At 28.8% G+C, this 19,008-nt stretch overlaps 1 protein-coding gene across 4 annotated transcripts in view; it reads right to left on the bottom strand.

The window, feature by feature from the left end:
- The window catches only part of LOC107449378 (HEAT repeat-containing protein 6), a 140,013-nt gene that overhangs the window by 69,262 nt on the left and 51,743 nt on the right, over positions 1-19,008 (bottom strand). For all 4 annotated transcript variants that reach the window (XM_087156225.1, XM_087156222.1, XM_087156224.1 and 1 more), the window contains 3 exons: positions 15,392-15,502; positions 15,256-15,325; positions 4,149-4,348 (listed from right to left, as the gene is read on the bottom strand). In XM_087156225.1, coding sequence (XP_087012351.1) covers positions 4,149-4,348; positions 15,256-15,325; positions 15,392-15,502 — 381 coding nt within the window. The remainder of the gene's footprint in view (positions 1-4,148; positions 4,349-15,255; positions 15,326-15,391; positions 15,503-19,008) is intronic.

Here is a 19,008-nt window from a genome sequence, read left to right as displayed (position 1 = left end):
AAATCAGTTATCCGAAATAGCGATGGTCCCGATCGTTCCGGATAATTGGTTCTATACTGTATATGACAAAAACACAAAAAAAAGAGAAACAAAAAAAGGTGGAAAAAAATAAAATAATAACAAATTTGCAAAAAAAAAAAAAAAAAAAAAAAAAAAAAAAAAAAAAGATTTTTTTTTTCTTTCAAAACCTGTTTTTCATTTCAAAATACTTTTTTAAAAATTACTCTCAATAAAATAGCTACCCCATAATTTCTGAGTCAAGAATTTCTCTAATATATTGCAGAGAAACAGTACCAAAAAAAATAACCTTGAATAACTTTTTGTCAAATGATTCAGTTTTCACCTATTAGGACTCAAATAATTGGTTCAGAAACATGACCTCAAATGTCAAAAAATTAGTGCATACAATATTTTAAGTTATAAAATAAGACACAAAAATTGTCCCAGTAGTTTGGTGAGGACAGTGGTTCAAATTTATCTGTCAATTTTATTCCCTTTAGTGCCAGTGTAACTTTTTGCCTATAAAAAATAAAATTACCGACCTGCCCTTAATAGGTCATACAGCGTAATTTTTTAAATTCAATCACAATTTTAGAAAGATTAAGTTTCACAACATAATAGGCAATGATACCAACAAATTACAACAAATAGGCAATGATACAAACAAATAAGTTACACAATAATTCACCACTAAAAGTGGGTTGGCGGCAACTGCAAAATTAGATCCATAGTAAATAAATCATAGAAAATTAAAATCAGGCAAGGGGATAAAACACCAGTATAAGGCAACCAAGTATAAAAGATGATTTTAAAAATGAGAAAAAAAAGAGTTAAAAGGTGTTGAGATAGATAAATCTAAGAGAACAATAAAATCAATTAAACTGTAAAATCAAAAGTCAAAAGGGCTTGTAATATCAGAAGAAGTTAAAAACAAAAGGGCTTGTAAAATCTAAAATAGTTAAATCAATTAGAGAATTAGTGAAAAATAAGAGAAGCCAAAAGGCCAAAATAAAAACAATTAAAATCAAAAAAGGGATGCTAAGAACAAGAAAATTGGTTAAAATTCAAAGTTAAAACAGCTTAAAAAGTACAAAAGTCAAATTAAAACAATCACAACATCAAAACAAAAACTGAGTAGACAATTAAAATGCAGCAGGATAAAAGGTGATAAAACATGATAAAAACAGTGAGACACCTGAATAAAATAAGAAATTGGTAACTTTTTGCGTATTTCACCATATCTCAAAACTCTTTAAGATAATTGAAAATTGTGGCATGCATTTATGACATTTGTTTATTCAAAGATATTTCCATGCAAAAAATATTTAGTAATTATTTATTATTTTATTTAACAATAGTCTATAAATTTTAGAACTGAATTGCGTCGAATTCTCTTAGGTATACAATGTTTTTTCATCATTTAAAGAATGCAATTTTATATGCCAAAATACAAAATTTGAGTAAAATCAGTACAATAGCTCCTCAGTTATCGAATTTTAAGACATCAAAAACTTAAAATTTGATTTTTTAACTATTCGACTGATGTCACCTACATTTTTTAATTAGCTAAATAAAATAAAATTTCTTAAAATGATGTAAATGTTTGCATATCTTACAATTCAATATTTTTTTTGAATACAATTAAAAATATATATATATATATATATATATATATATAATAAATAATAATTTATAATTATTTTCTGCATTTTTGGAAAAACAAATATTTTAATTGCTCACAAAATTTTTTCAATTTTTTTTTAAAAAGTTTCCCAAAAGTAGTAAAATATGTTAAAAGTAAAATAAACATTAATATGGTCCAAATTTTTAACTGCTCTCTTGACCATACTAGTAGGATCATATTTTAAAATATCATCGCAATAGAATATTTGAGGCTACTCCCCGCGAACCATTAAGTCCTAATATGTGAAAATATGATTATTACAGGCTGTACCAGATTAAGTGTCCCTAAAGTAAAGTCCAAGCAATAAGAAATTAAAATGTTCCAAAATATTTTTAATGATTCTTATATCACTATGCAACAATCAACTCCTTTATCACATAAAAGCTAAAATCCGTCCCCATTTTCCTTTTTAACTTTATACAAACAATTGAAAAACTCATCACAACTGCTTTCTATGGGATTTGATCCCAAATCTGTATTTAACTTTAGTGTTAGTTCTGTACAATATTTATAAACAACCTGATATTTTTAAATACAAAAAAAATAGAAGTAATTGGATGGCCCACATGATTCAAATGAGTGATGAAAATATGATAAAAAAGATATTGCCTTTTAGACACAATGTGCTGATTCGGTGGAATCTGATTTTCTTACAATTAATGAAAAGAATTGGAGATTGAAAATAAATCTGAACTTGTTATGGAGAAATCTTCAGAGGAAGGCACTGGCCCACATTGGGCTGTCTGACCAACTATGATGATGATGATGAGTTCTCTCATGCTTTCAATCTTGAAGAGCATATACCCCTGCAAAAATTAATCAAGAGGATTTAAATCTGGATAAGACTACTCATTTGTATTGATGAAATATGGCAAATTGCCACTTCTGCAATATGTCTTCCTTGATTTGAAGGCACCAACCACAGTGCTGACGTAAAATATCCACAACAATAGACAGATCATGGGTTAGAGTCCCCTTGACATCAAACTAACCGTGGGAGGTTTTCCTCTTCATGTAACGCAAATGCGGGTTAGTTCCATTGTTAAGTCCTCTACGAAGGTAAAATTCCTCCCAATACTTGATCCAGGAACTCCCTTGTTTTTCAGATTGGGTGCAAAATTATAAGGCTATGGCGTTGAACAATGGTAGTCGTAAAGCCGAATATTGGGTGGGCTGTTTAATGACGGCTATAAAATAAAATACTTCTAAAAGATTGGCATGGTTTGCACCTAAACTATTCTCTAACAGCTTTGACCAGTTTGCTGTCCTAACCTTTCTTTTGGTTCCACCTCTATGATGAATTGGAGAATCACCAGTGTTTCTGATTCTATTTAGAAAACAAATAAAAAAAATTTTGACTCATATAAAACTCTTAATTTCAGAAGGTATTTCCGTTAAGATTTTAAATAAGCTTTTGAACGCATCCATTTTGACTGAACAAATTTAGACTGCACATAAAGTATAACAGACTGTAAGTAGAATATAAAACAATGCAAAAATTTGTGACACCTATTCTGATCCATCCTGTAGATCAAAAATTATTCAGGGTGACTCTTTATTTTTCTACACACTTCATTCCAAATTTATTAATTTGCAGATTCCATAACAATGCAAATAATTTGAAAAGTGTGATTCAAGCAATACCTTCATCTAATAATAATAAGTTCATTTTCTAATGTTCATTCACCAGCCACAGCCCAGATGAACCTCAAACAAATGTCATAAATCTAATTCTCATTGTGTTATATTACCTAAAGAAGATAATTAAAAACAACAGGTAGAGCAATATCACAATCACAGGTAAAAACATAAGTTGTGGCGACTCAACTTATTCGAAACCATGACTTTTCATTCACCAAAACAATCTTAACTGTCTCTGTAGTATGACATGATGTGCTGATTTATATTCACCTTCTTTACACTTTAATATTTTTGATGTTAATAAAACCTAATGAATAGTCTCCTGAACATTAACCAACCACCACAGCGGTGACAGCCGGACGTTCAAATATTAAGGAGATTATGTTTCAGATAGAATAACTTGTTTCGTTTCGGATATCTGAAATTTCATAAAAACAATACTGTGGCTTTTTAATTTTAGTTTCTTACTTTCTATCGGAATGCATATTGTATATTAATTTAATTACACTCTATATATTTTATTACATTTTTAATATGCAGCCAAATAACACTGAAAATACTCACGTAGATAAGGTAGCACTTAAATTACCCCCTTTTTGGCGAACAAATATTAAGTGTTGGTTTTTGCAAGTTGAAAGTGCATTTATATTGTCTAACATGACATAGGAAGAAACTAGATACACAAGTCTTATTGCACACATCGATGCAAAAACAACTTACAGACCACTGTGGGCTACGAGTTGCTGAACAATATTGCTCCAAATATTTCTGTTTCAACAGTATAAAGATATTAAAAAAGAACATTTGTTTTCAAAATTATTACCTTCACAAAAATTTGTAAGGCCTGATAGGCATTTTGCCGCACCGATGCAGAAAGAGCTCTCATTCCCGACAACTGACTATCAACATCAGAAAATTCAGAATCAGAGCTGCTACTTTTAATTTTAATATCCTTGAAAGAGTTGCTAAAAGTAGATAAATTATTGTCTGTCCCACTGTTCTCTGAATGATCTTCATGCTCATCTAAAAAAAAATTATAACTATAAATAGTTTGATAATAAAACAAAACATTTAAAACATAAAAGAAGTGTACTAAACTATTTTTTACCCCTTAATTTAATGTTGTATTTATTTAGCATGATTAACATTTTGACTGATCACTGGTCTAGTGGTTACTGTACTGGACTGCGGGGCCAGTGGCTGAGGGTTCAAATCCCACTATAGGCAAGAATGTAACCTTTTCTCTGTGCGTGTTCTATGTCCTTTTTACTGTGTGAATGCAACTGGTCCTATAAACAGGTTTGTGGTTGTATGACATGGGCGGTGCTTTTCCACTGTTGCTGCTTAGCCACAAGTCCCCACTGCGTAACGATAAAAGAGAAGCAATTCTGGAATTTCTGTGGCCAATGGGAAATAGACCCAAGTGCCCGCCATTGAAAAAAACAAAAACATTTTGATCATATAGATTTAAGCTTAAGATACAGCAAAAAGGAAAAGAAGTTAAGGTTGACTTAAGCTACCATGTTAAAACGAACATGCTTAATCAAAAAAAAAGAATGATGAACTTAGTAAAGAATTCAATAGTAAAAATTATTTCAGGCTAAAATAAGGGTCGACATTATTAGAGTTACTAAGTTTCTTTATTAAACTATCGTGATTACATAATTTTTGACAAACTAGTGAAAACGTTTGCATATTTAGAACATATACAATTTAAACATACGAAGTTAATTGTAAAAGGCACTTAGTTAATATTAAATTTTAGGGAGAAAAAAATATAATTATTTTTAAAAAAAATGTATCTATGTAGAAATTTGCTCCCCCAGGAGAATCCACCATGCAACTGCAGGACAAGAGCTGTCCTAAGTTTTAGCAGAAAACCAACTATCTGAATAAATTAAGAAGAAAATTCTGTCTCCCCAACTTCTGCGCTGTTTCCGTTTATCGGCTATGTATCGCTGGGTAAATTCCTATCTGGGTGAGTGGTGTAGCTATTCCTGCAGTAGTGGGGCTGCTTTTTAAAGCTTAAAACAAAAACATTTCTGCTAATAGAATTCAGGGGGATTTAAAAGTGCCTAACAATTAAATTGAACAAAAAAAAACTCATGAATATATTTTATTTTTATTTATTTTATTTCAAATGGCAGAGGTAATTGACATGAAAAAGCAGAAACATAGGAACAAAACAAGAAAGTAAAAAGTCATTTCCTTAGGAGCGCTCTTGCTTTCCAATATCGCTCGGTAGACGACGACCCGCGGAGGGCCCTGCAGCACAGGATGAGGTTGCCATCCAAAACAGCTTGGCTCATGCATAGAGAACAATAGGGATCAGGTGCCAGCCCTATACGAAACAGGTGCGCGGCTAGGCAGTCATGTCCGGTATATAGTCGAAACTGAGCGACCGCTTCGCGGCGCGGCCAGTCTGGAATGGTGTTCTGTCGGAGATCTCTCCACACTTTGGTTTTTACCCTTTCTGACAATTGATGGTGGAAATCCCCATTGATTTTTGATCTAATAATCCTTTTTAAAGTTGAAAAAGAGGACTGGGCTACTAAGAGCCTGGAGAATTCTTGTGCCTCTCTCTGCCAAAACATCAGCCCTCTCATTTCCTGCAATAACACAATGCCCGGGAATCCATTGTAGGGCTACAGTTTTGCCAAAAAGGTGGAGTTTACGTATCGCATCCTGACATTTTAGAACGTCGCAATTGGAAGGGAAATGCATAGATACAATCGAGCAAAGCGCCGCCTTCGAGTCTGAAGGGATAACCACATTTGAAAAAGACTCAGTAAAACAAAAAAGCTGTTCAAGAGCAATACGGATTGCAACAACTTCCCCGTCAAAAGCAGATCTATTGGCACCCACTGGGGCACCAAAGGAGAAGAGATTACAAGAGATACCAGCTCCAGCATTTGGTTGATCCGGATGGAAAGAGCCATCTGTAAAAACTCTCAGCCAGAGCGGTTCCGGGTAACGGATTCCCATTGTCTCCAGCACAAGAAGGTGGAGAGCAGCGGTAGATGTTTCACTTTTAACAATGTCCTGTTCAAGAGAGAGCCTGACATTAATTTTTTGGTAGTCAAGAGGGCTCACCAGTTCCACCTGACCTTCTAGTTGGGGCGGATCGATCCCAACCAATTGATCTTTGACAGTCTGAATAAATCCATTTTGAGTTTTTAAATTACGAGGAGTAAGTTGATAGTTAGTCCAGAAATTATCCATTTGGGTAAGTTTAAAAGTATAGTAAGACAGCCCTTTCCCTAAAGACAACATCCAAAGGTTTAATGCCTGTGAGCAAGGTCATTGCGTCTATAGGTGTAGTTTTTACAGCACCTGTTATTAGTCTAAGGGCCTGGTTTTGTAAGACCTCAAGCTTTTGAAGCAGGGATGTAGGCATAGAGATGAGTGGTTCAGAGCAGTAAGTAAAAATTGGAAGGATGTATTTTTGATAAGTCAGAGCGAGGGTAGACCGGGCACATCCCCAGAGAGTGCCAGCAAGTCGTTTTAAAATAGGGAGGTGTCTTACTACCCGTTCGGCAACAAATGCAACAGGGTTCCTCCAGCTCAGTTTAGAATCAAAAACGGTTCCGAGATAAGTGAAGGAATCAACATTTTCAAGCGTAGTGCCAGAAAAGGAGAGATTTGGTATAATAGGTCGATGCATTAGTGAGAAAGTTTGAGTGGCACATTTATTCAGATTTACTACCATATTAGTTTCCTCACACCAACGACTGAGGGATTCCAGTGCAAGATTAACTCATGAATATAACAATTATTAAATCACTGGCCATATACCAACCTAATTTTTATCAACAATTGACTGTATTACTTAATGCATAACATTAACTGAAAATTTCAGTCAGAAAAGCTCTGCAGGCTTTTCTGACTGACTATTTTTACTTTTTTATTGAGTGGAATAAAACAAAATTAAATATCTTAAAAATTATCATTTTTTTTATAATTTTATGTACTCTTACATATAAAATGACTGTAGAGGAGTTTTGTTTAATACACATGGTTGTGCCTTATTAAAGTATGCAGGGTGGCCACTCAAATCAGGTTTTCTAGGAAAAATCTTAAAATTTACAGGTTTTTTCTGCTAAAGTGTAGTATAGGTACAAGAAAAGTGTCAATATTAGTGTATTAGTCAATATAATAGTGTAGTATTTCATTTAAAATGTTACTTTTTTTAATCTATCATCTTGAATAGAAGTGGAGGAAACAATGTTTAGCTTGCAGAAAATAACGCTTTTAATGAATAAAATTGTTTTAAGTTTAAATAGTTTTTGCACAAAATGTACCAAATAGTTAGAAACCAGTAAATTTTTATATTTATTTACATTTCAATATAGAGCCATTTTATACTGTATTTTATCCAAACAGTGCTCTTTATAAAATTCATTGAAATAATTTTCTTTAAACCAATATCATAAGTCAAATGTTTAAATAATGTTGTTTGTTTCAAATTAGCACTATTATTTTAAGACATACTCACTATTTGTAAAGGAAAAATTGTCAATTTCTTGTCGCATATTCTATAGAAGAAAAAAAAACTAGATAAAATTCTTTAAATTTTATTCTTTTTTTTCTTTTGTAATGGAAATTAGAATATATTATGAATTCCAATCTAACATGGTTTCCTAGTTTAGATGAGAAAATTGGTTTTGTTTTTACATCTAAGCAATTCCATGGTGTCGGAAAAAAATGAACATTAATTTCTTAGAAAAACTATCTTTTAAAACAAAAGTTTATATCATCAAATTTTTACATTAAATATTTAGTATATCATAACCTAACGAAAAACAATTTGTTTCATAAAAACTGATTATTATAAGTTCAAATTAAATGGATTAAATTTTTGCTGTCGGATGTGAATCGTGCGAAAGCAAAAAATGATTACTAATGTACAAATTGTCTAAACTCTGTGAATTTGTTGGCAATTTAAATGCAAACTTGACTGAATTTTGAAGCTGACATTTGAATAAAAAAATCCTATGCAGTTATTTGTGAAATGGTACATAATTAATTTGAATTTTTTACTTCAGTGTCAGACGTAGATTTCTCAAATTGGATAGAAATTTAAGTTAATGATAACCATTATAATGACTGAAAATTACTTTAATTTTAATCTTAATGCTATAAGTTTTATTTTTTAATTAAATAGCTTCTTTATATTTAAATTGCCTTCTATTTCCTGATGGAATGATCAAATTAATATGTTTTATAACATTTTCCATCTTATAAAAGTTTGTTTAAAAATTACTCACTTTAACCATGCAACATATATCAACAACAATATAAATAAAACTCATATTTAAGAAATATTTTCTTAAATTTAATAATTTTAAAAATCATGGAATAAAAAACTTTCTTTTTTTCTTTAAAAAAAAATGGGAAAAAAAGTTGATAAAATTCACTATTTTCATATACAATAAAAAAAATTCTTTTGAAAAAAAAAATAATCACTGTACATTAAAAGGAAAAAAAAAAACAAATTTTTACTGTATTATTAGCCTATAACAAATTTTTCAGTGAAAAATTGCTTTTTCTGGGCACAGGAAAAATTTTAATAATAACTTTATTTAATTTTATGCAGGCAAATAATAATCTTTCTCTATCAGACAATATTTATCGATATGCCTTTTACTTCTCTTTAGTGGCATAGAGTGAACAAGAACAAGAAAGAACACACACAGAACAAGAATAAAGCACAGTCCGGTATAAGCATATGTCCGGTTCTAGCATAAAAAAATAGGCCAAATTTTCGGAAAAACACTTTATATGAATTCTAGAATAAATTTTTATCTCTTATTAATATCCCCTCCCCAGTTTCATTGACCAATTACAGCCCCAACAAATAACTAATAATTTTTATCCCATTTACCTGAAAATTGAATAGGATGTGGGTTATTGTTGTAGTTTGCTATGCAAGTAGGTTTAATACTTTTTTCACAAAATTATTTTTTTTCTTTACTCAAAAAATAAATAAATAAATACAGAATGTTCTGAAATTATTTTTCTCCAAATACATACATTTTACAATATCTAAGCAAACTGATTGATTTAAAATGTTCGAAATGAAATTAAATTGTTTCTAATAAAATTACAACTGAGATGCTTTACCTCAAATAAATAAATAAAATTAAATTAAAAAAAATATATTAAAACTTCATTGATCAATTTTAAGTTATAATATAAATAACTTAAAGTACAACATAGTTTCAAATATTTTATTAGGTTACTGAGGTGAAATATATTATTGTAAATTAACCTTAAGGAATATTTATATCGTTTCTCTTCATATTTTACCTCATTTCATAAAGAAAAGGTGAAATAAGAGAGGACAATAAATAAAAGCAAATGTAATGAAAAGAAAAGCAGTGGTGTCTGACTGAGAGGTGCGTAAAAATAATTAATTATTAATTTAATATAAAAATATTTAGTATTATCAAAATCTTGCTTTACATAGAAAAATAATTTGATTATATATTAAATCCTAGAGCTACAATACAATTAATAATGTATTTTGGTGTCGCACGTAAAACATCAAAAGTGTATCTTGAGAATTTTTTTTTTGTAAATCAAAATGAGAAATTTTTCTACATATTTGTGCAAGATAACCTGTTTTGTTATAGTTTACTTTAATTCTTCTTCTTTCTATTTTCCATTATTAGTGTGAATTTTTAAAAAAAAACTGTACTTTGTTACAGATTCCCTTACCACGGTTGAAAATTTCAAAGGATGATGCCCTTCATTTAACAGTCTATGACCTATTGAAAACTGATATTTATAAGTTAAAATTCATTATTTCTAAATCTTCAATTTTTTACCTTGGAAATGATACCTAGTTTACTTAATATTAAGTTTTAAAATTTTTGTCATCTGGTTGCCCAACTTGAAACCTGTCCCTGTTACAGTGCAGAACAAACAAAAAAAAACAAAGTTTTGTTTTCCTTCCTTCTAATAAACAAATATTAAAAAAAAATATTTCATTCTAAGTTTATATATCATTTAACATATTTTCCATACATTCCTCGGTTTTTGTCAGTTTTTTAGGGTAAAAGGAGAAACAATTTCCGAAATATCATAATAAAAGTTATCATGAAATCCAGAAAATCAGCATCAATGCAACAATTTTGCTGTTAACGATTGGTTGGCTCTGATGAGAAAAATAATTCATTGGACAAAAGCTTTCAGAAAAAGAGTGCAAGATAAAATCTCTAATTAAATTATAGCCAATTATTTTTTGGAGAATTTAATAAAGTTAAAAATACTAAAACATTTTGAATAATTTTGTTGAAAGAAAAAAAATACCCCCGAAGCATCGGCACAAACTTGAACAATTAATAATTCAAGTCACAGACTAAAAGAAGATTTTTTTAAAAAAACGCTACTTTTATAAACAGAAGCAAATATGCTAATCCTTTCTTCCACATTTTTGCCTTTCTTAAACTGCATAGTCCCATAATCTCCAATGAGGTCAAAGATTTCTCCATTCATTTTCCAGCATAAAAGAGTTTGAAATGGCATTCTAGTTTAGCAGGGTAATAATGAAGAGAATTTTAATGCAAGAAAATTATTGCTGAGTTGATGATATTTAAACTTTTTTACGATAAATTTACGTCTAAATAAAAGTGGATATAACGGATGGTAAAATAATTTAAATTAAGAGAAAAATTCCAGCTTTTCTTTCAAATTCCCTGATTTTTTCAGGTTTTTACCTGTATAAAAAAAATTCCCTGATAATTCCAGGTTTTCCAGGTGGGTGGCCACCCTGAGTATGTGTAAGTTTTTGACACTTGATTTTTATGACAAGTAGTATCATTATCCAAGATCAATATATAGATCATATTTATATATTTATATTGTAAAATCACCTTAAATAACTTTTGTTCCAATGATCAGACCCTTACAAACATCTTTTTTATTCATATATACTGATTAATATAGTGCTAAGCATTAATTGAATTACAGAAACTCACACAAAACATACTGCAAAAATATACCATTTTTTCAACTAATTCAGATTTTCGGCCATCAAAATAGGGGAGGGTCACAATCTGAAAAAATGGTTCTCACTTATTGACAAAAGTTTGAATTTCTTAATATTAATTTCACTTCTGTGTATTTAACTGTGTCTTGAGAAGCACACATATACACTAATAAAACTTATTTACTTGAAAATAATTGTGTATTTAAATAATTCTTAATAACTATTTATTAAACTATTTAAAAATGGTAGAAAAAATACTGAATTGTAATGTAGACAAGTTAAAAAACTACAAAACTCGAGCATGGTTTCCAAGTTAAAAATTTTCAAGAAAGCTATAATTTAAAATTATATTTCCTAAGAACTCATTCATATTATATTTCTCAAATTACATTTCACAAGAATTTGGTTCAATTTTTTTTAAAATTGCTTAGTTTAAAATAGTGTAAAAAGTTTCCTACCTTACAATTCAAAAATTTTTCATCCTTTAACAGAATAATAAAAATCCAGTTAAAAAAATTTTTTACATCGAATTATGTTTGAAAAATGATTTTTATAATTGTGTGTAAATATTTTTTTTGATTCACTGTAACAGTTTCCATGAAATAATTTCTAGATAAATTAACATTCAACCATTCTCCTGACACTATCTGGCCAAAATATCCGGACACCCAATGGTATGAACACTTAAAGTGTCCTGAGGCAACATTAATAGAAGTCTCCCTTTTGCATTGATGACAGCCTGAAGATCAGTTTTTGATAGTTCCATCACAGTGAGTACTTGCAGTGCGAATTTGGCTGAGCTGTCTCAAAAGTGTTCTATAGGATCTGAGAAGGTCAGTTGAGTTTTTGAACACCGTAAAACCAAGCAAGCTTCGATGAATGAATGAAACAAACGAAATATTGCCATAGAGTGCAATCAAATACATTTCCCAACCACAGGAACCCCCACACCATAACATACTTTTGGCCAGATAGAGTATCAAGACATTATTATTAATATTTTGCTAACCAAAAAAGTAAATCTATTAAAAAAGGAATGTTCATTCAGAGAAATTAATTAATAGTTCACACAAATTAATATTTAAGGTTGCTCCTTCGAACCACATAATTTTCCAAAATCCCATTCTTAGAATTAAAATGATTCAAAATATCTTTTTATTCTGTGCACTAAACATACTAACAATGTCCATATGTATATACATTTAGTAGAAAATCTCTAAATTGTACATTCTATAAACCTCAATTCTCCATAAACTAACAAGAATTTCTAAAGTAGGAGTGCATAATCAGAGCTCTGCAGACTGTTGATGTGCGGTTCGCGGGAACTTCTGAACGCAATTAAATGTTTTTTCTTCAGAAAAATAAAAAGGTAATACTAAAATTTTGAATCACACATTAGAGTTATCAGTATTTAATGCTCTCAATTTGCACTGATTAGATAGTAAATCTGTTTCACTTTTTCATAAATTATTGCTATGAAATTAAATTTCACATGGCTTTAAAAATCGAAATATGTTTAATGATATTAAAATGTGTGAATTTCGAATTTGAGTACTTTTTGCCAATTTCGTCACAAATCCAAGTGACGATCCTTTTTCATCACTTATAATTACCAAATTCTATGCCGCTTTTAAGATTCCAATACATTTATTATGATTTTGAGTCATAAATCATGCATCTAACTTATCCCTTTTTGACTTTATTTGTTCCAATTTCATCATAAATCTAAATGATTTTTTTAAAGGTAGTTATTACTACATTTTACCACGTGATTTCGGCAAGACAGAATTTTTATTATGATATTATTACAACGCACGAGTTTCAAATCGCACATTTAAATAATCACTTTTTGACAACCTTTGTTTTTGCCCATTTCATCATAAATCCAAGTGACGTTTAGATCGTTTCAGGGATTCATAACTACTAATTTTCATGTGGTTTATAAATTCCCAATATTACTTATTATGACTTGTGAGTTATAAAATCGTTCATCAAACTGATCACTTTTTGATGTGCTTTATTTAAGCCAATTTCATCTCTTTTCAAAGGACGTTATTAGTATGTTTCCATGTTCCCCAAAATTCCCATGTTTTTATTATTTTGTTTGTATGAAATTTGTATGTTATTACGACGACAAATCACCCATTTAAATAATCACTTTTTGACATGCTCTGTTTTTCTAATTTTATCATAAATCCATGTGACGTTTAGACTGCTTTTTGGCGGCAACTGATTTTCATGTGACTTAAAAATTCCTTATACATTTATTGCGATATTACAACTCGTGGGTTAGAAAACACGCATTTAATTTATCACTTTTTTGATGTACTTAATTTGTGCCAGTGTGAATTCAAGTTGTTTTTTAATAATTTTTTCGACAGTTCCTGCGATGCATTCTAACTTAATTTTAAAAAAGTTCAGATTTTTACTACGACACGCAAATTTTAAATCTTGTATTTCAATAAATACTTATTGGCATACTTTATTTCTGCTAAATTTAAATTTTTCTTTGTTGCAATTATTGCATTGCTTTTCTTCGTGATCTTTACGATCCCGTTACTTTAACTATGATCTTAATACAACACGCGGATTTCTGATCACAAATTTAAATAATCACTGTTTGATGCAATTTATTTGAGCATATTTCATTGTAAATATAAATTATTTTTTCCTTGTTTTGGCAGTTGGCACCATGCGTAGTACATGGTACTTAGAATGCTGATATTTCAATACAATGTTATCACCATGTTCCATGAAAAATTCAAAAACTTGAGGAAGATGCATGTTTTAACCTGCTTTCTGTTTGTAATTTATTTTGCTTTAAATAATTTTTAGCTTCGCCGATTTTTCAGGAAAAAAATTAAAAATAAAACTTAAAATAAATAAATATTTAATTTAATAATATAAATAAATATTTAATATAATATAAATAAATATTTACTCTAGTACAATTGATTTGTTTTAATTTCAGGTTTTTGTTTAACCATTACAGCTTCTCTTTAATAAAAATATTTAATTCAAATTTATATTACTCTATAAAATTATTTTTAAATAATAATTTTAAATAATTTTCTGTTTAAATTTTTTTTTACTCTTTCATTCTGTAAGCTCTGCTGTTTTTTCCCTTTGGTTAGAATTTATACTCCCTCCCCAATAAATACACATATATATTATAATGAAAAATGGAAAAAGTTCTTTTTTAAAAAAAAGTATCAGTTCTTCTTTTAAATAAATTCAAATAATTTAAATTATTTAATTTTCTGCTAATATGTTATTAAGTTTACTGATAAAAAAAACTCCCTAGAACCCTATTGCTTATATAAAAATTATTATATTTGCTGCTAACATGCACTTCTTTAATCTACCTGTTGTGCAAGTGGCCCTTCACTTGGTTGTGCACCTCTAATCTAAAGCTAACTGAAAATGATGAAATGATAATACTGAAAATTTATCGGTTTTTAGGTCTAATGCTAATTCTTTTCTGTAAATGATAAACAGTTTGATTACATATTTTTGCATCAGAATGTATGGTTTCAGTACATATTTTTTACATGAGAATGTATGGTGTGAAATGGACTACCGATTAGATGTTGCCCCTGTGACCAAGGAAAGTCGCACAAAATATCTGTGAAGCATGTATACAAAATTTTGAAGTTCTTTCTACATTCTGTGTAAATTTTATGGATAAATTCCTTGTCATTAAATATTTATAGCCGTTTGTAATCAGTATATTCATTTTGAATTACCCTGTATTATATAGGTCCCATGAAAAAAGCTATAGTCATAGGTATAGTAAAACCTAATGTAAAGGTTCTCCATAGATAGTAAATATTTTAGTTTTGATTACTGATGGTCAAAAGAAATTTTAACTGGTGATCAAAATTTTAACTTATTAAAGGGGATAAGAGCGTTACATCAAAGGCAGAGAGAAACTTACTTTTGTTAGATTGCGAAGACCTGTGATGATTCTTTTTTATCCTTCTCCTGGTCTTTTTCTGCTTTCGAAACTATAATAAATTTGTCATTACGGGATGAATTATTATTTATTTTGTGTCTCTTAAATAAATAGTTACCATAGAATGAGGTGTATCAGATTCACTAAGAGATTCTTCAAGAGGTAAAGAAAGAGTTGGCATCAAATCAAAACTAAGCAAAGGACCAGGAAAGCCATAAAATGAAAGACTCTGTCAAAATAAATGTATTGCAATTAAATTTAGCAGAATTTCATTTTACTTTATAAAATTCATAAGGTACAAAATAATAATTATAATTATTGTAAACAATGCAAAAACTAATAGAGACCTTCCCCTGTGACATTGAGTCACTCACTATTTTTAGATCTAAAATTTATAAAGTCCCCTGAATTAATTTGGTATTTTTTACACTTTCTTTTATGGAAGTGGACTTGAATGTTGCTCCCCTCAGATTTATAGAATAGCAGGTGCGTCGGCTTTTTTTTTTATCTATCCACGTGAGACATTTCACTTCTACATTTTTCGTTGTTTCTTAAACATAACTACTGAATATATTTAAAACTTTAACTTATACCTTTTTGGTGCTTATTAAACTGAAACTTCTAATTTTTTTTGTAACTGTAACTTGTTTATAGCATTTTGCTATTTGAGGGGCTGACTGCGCTTAACACGGTGCATTCGATTTTTGTATATCTTTCTGTCGTCAAACAGAGCTTGTTTTTCCTCCTTCCCCCCTAAAGCAGCTAGAAAGGATGGTGCTATTAAAACTCATTTCTTGTTTCATTAAATGGTATTAAGAATTCTAGAATGGTACTGCCCATCTTTTTTATAAATCTGGAGTCTTCAATCAACCACTTTTCCGTGATTGAGCAATGCGTCCAAAATGGAACCCCACAAGATCCTTAAGAGTGTGGCCTGAAATTCCTCTACCAGATTACCATCCTCACCTATTGAGATTATGATTGTGTCTAGACATAGTTCACCAGAACTAAATAACGATCTTTTACTTCTGCAAAGAGACTGGCCTGTTAGTGATGTCTGCATCTGACTCTCTTTATTTTCAACTGAGAACAGAAGGTACTATGCTTGGTTAACCTATTTTAGATGTTCTTTTTACTACAACCATTGGGTTGTGGAACAACCATTATACTCCACAAGCACATTTATTGCCTAAGTTTATCTTTAAATTTTTTTTCATCACCTAGCAGTATGCGACACTTTTTGGGGCAGTTAATATTTCTGGTGCTGCTGGAGTATTTAACGGTTGATCAGGAATTTCTAGTATATTTGTTGGTATATTTTTTGTTGCTAGCATATTTTTTGTTCTATAACTACAATAAGTTCATATTTACATTTATAATCAATAATTGTTTTCTTCAAAAATGTAATTGTTCAATAGTATTTTCCTTATTTTTGATTATTTAATAGTAAGTGTTTTGGGGGTTATTTACTTAAATTTTTTATGTGATTATTTAATAATATACTGGATTTTCCATTTAATTTTTATTTTAGTATTACAATTAATAGTGGGATTATTGGGATGCTATTCAACAAGTGTTTTTCATATTCAAAATGATTATTCTAGTAATTATTTAATTGTATAGATATATATTGCATGTCAAAATAAAAGTGTGATATTTTAATATTTGCATTTTTTTAAAGTGTATATATATTGAAAAATCAATACAGTTCTTGATGATATGTTTATAGAAATTTCAAAGTTTAATTAATTCTCAGCTTTTTATAATGGCCACATCATGTTTTACTTAAGATTTGTTATTATTAAATGAATAATTCAGGTGTGATTATCACACGAAGTAAAACAAATTTGTTAAATAATTATAAAAAAAATTTTAAAGTTTAAAAAATGTAAAAATAAAAATTGCAAAACTTGTCCTTTAGCTGATAATTCACAAATTTACTGCCATTCCAATGTATTATTTTGTAAATGTTTTAATATAATTTATTCAATCCATGTAGTTGTTGTAATTTATGTTATATTGGTCAGATAGTTTAGAATTTCATAAAAGAATTAATTCTCACTGCTATAAAAAATTTTAATAGTCATAATAATAATAAAAATGGTTCCATGAATTATGAAATTTTACTTTTTCAATTTCACGATTTTAATAATGTTACTCTTTTGATTTTGGATTTTATGGATAATTTAGAAAAAAGGCTTGATTTAGAAAATATTTACATTAGCAGTCTTAAATTCCTTATGGTTTAAATAGTAAATTCGATGGTTTAAAGTACTATTGATATTAATAACTATTGTGTTTATGATAAATTGAAAGTTTTTAATTTTCCTAGAGCTTTTAGTTCAATGTCTAGATATAAAAGAGGTAGAGGTAAAGGGGCTTTAAAAATTATTGAATTTGATGAATTTTTGAAAATTTGTAACTATTATGTTAACTTTAATAATATTTTTATTATTAGGAAATATATTTTTGGCTTTAAAAATAAAGTTTTTAAAAATTTCTTTTTTAAATTTAGGAATAAAATTAAATTTGATTCTGAGCTTATCAAATGTATTGTTCTGGATTTGGTTAAATCAAAGCTTGGGGTTGATAAAATTGATTTGCTTTTCAAAAAGGTTTCTAATGTTCAGGAGGTTTTTTATACCATTAATTTTGATGATAAAAAATTTGAAATTGCTAGGATTTCACAAGTTATTCATTGTTTTTCTGATATTCTTCCTTTGAAACAACTTAAAGTTTCAGCTGCCTATAAGTATTCCTCTACTTTAAGAAAAAAGGTTTATACTTTTTTAAGTCGGAATTTAAATTATATTTCATTGTCTGATTGTCATTGTAATGATGAAGAATTTCTTCAATATATTGATAAAGAATATGGTCATGTTATTACAGGAAATTTAGAAATCGTTGGAGATCAAGAATTAATTAGTTTTATGAGTAAAGGTTCAAAATTCAGGAATAAGGGGTCAAAATTCAGAACTAGGTGCAAAATGAAAAATGATGATTTTATTTTATAGGTTAAAAGAGATTTTATTTTTTTATAGCTAAAATTTTTAGGAAATGTCATTGGCCCCTTGAAGGTTTTACAGAACGGAAAACAAAAATAGTGGAAAAAGTTAAATAAAATTTATTTAATTCCAGGTTTTATACTTATCCTAAGGGTACCATTATTGATCATGAATTGTTTGAAAATATTAAAATTCTTAAAAATAAGTTTTATCATTACTGTTGTTGATAAAGCATCTAATAATTTTTGTATTATGTGTAAATACTTTTAAAAAAATTAATTATTGGAGAATATAATGCTAATAAAACTTATTTAAAATTAAAGGAAGATAAACAAAAAGTTATTGAAAAAAGGATTATTGTTTTTAGTAAAAAATTAAAGCTTAAATTGAATAGAATTACTTTTCCATATTTATTTCCTACAGTGAAATTTCATAAAAATCCAGTAAAATTTAGATTTATAGTCTGTGATACAAATTGTTATAATTCTAGTATTAGTAAAAAGTTTTTTAATTCTCTTGAAATTATTTTACTTAAGATTAAAAAAGAGAAAATATTGTTATTGATAATAACATTGACGTTTTGAATTTTATTAATAATAACATCGTTTCTAATATTAATACTTTTGACTTTGAAAACTTGTACACTAGTATACCACATGCACAGATAATTGATTTTCGTAGTGGCATTTTTGATAAATATTTATTTAACGAAAAAAAAAAGTCCATAAAT

The sequence above is a fragment of the Parasteatoda tepidariorum genome, chromosome 12, assembly GCF_982258835.1.
Source record: "Parasteatoda tepidariorum strain Cologne lab strain chromosome 12, Ptep-v5.0, whole genome shotgun sequence".
In the NCBI taxonomy this organism is placed as follows: Eukaryota; Metazoa; Arthropoda; class Arachnida; order Araneae; family Theridiidae; genus Parasteatoda; species Parasteatoda tepidariorum.
This window is presented reverse-complemented; position numbering and strand designations above follow the sequence as displayed.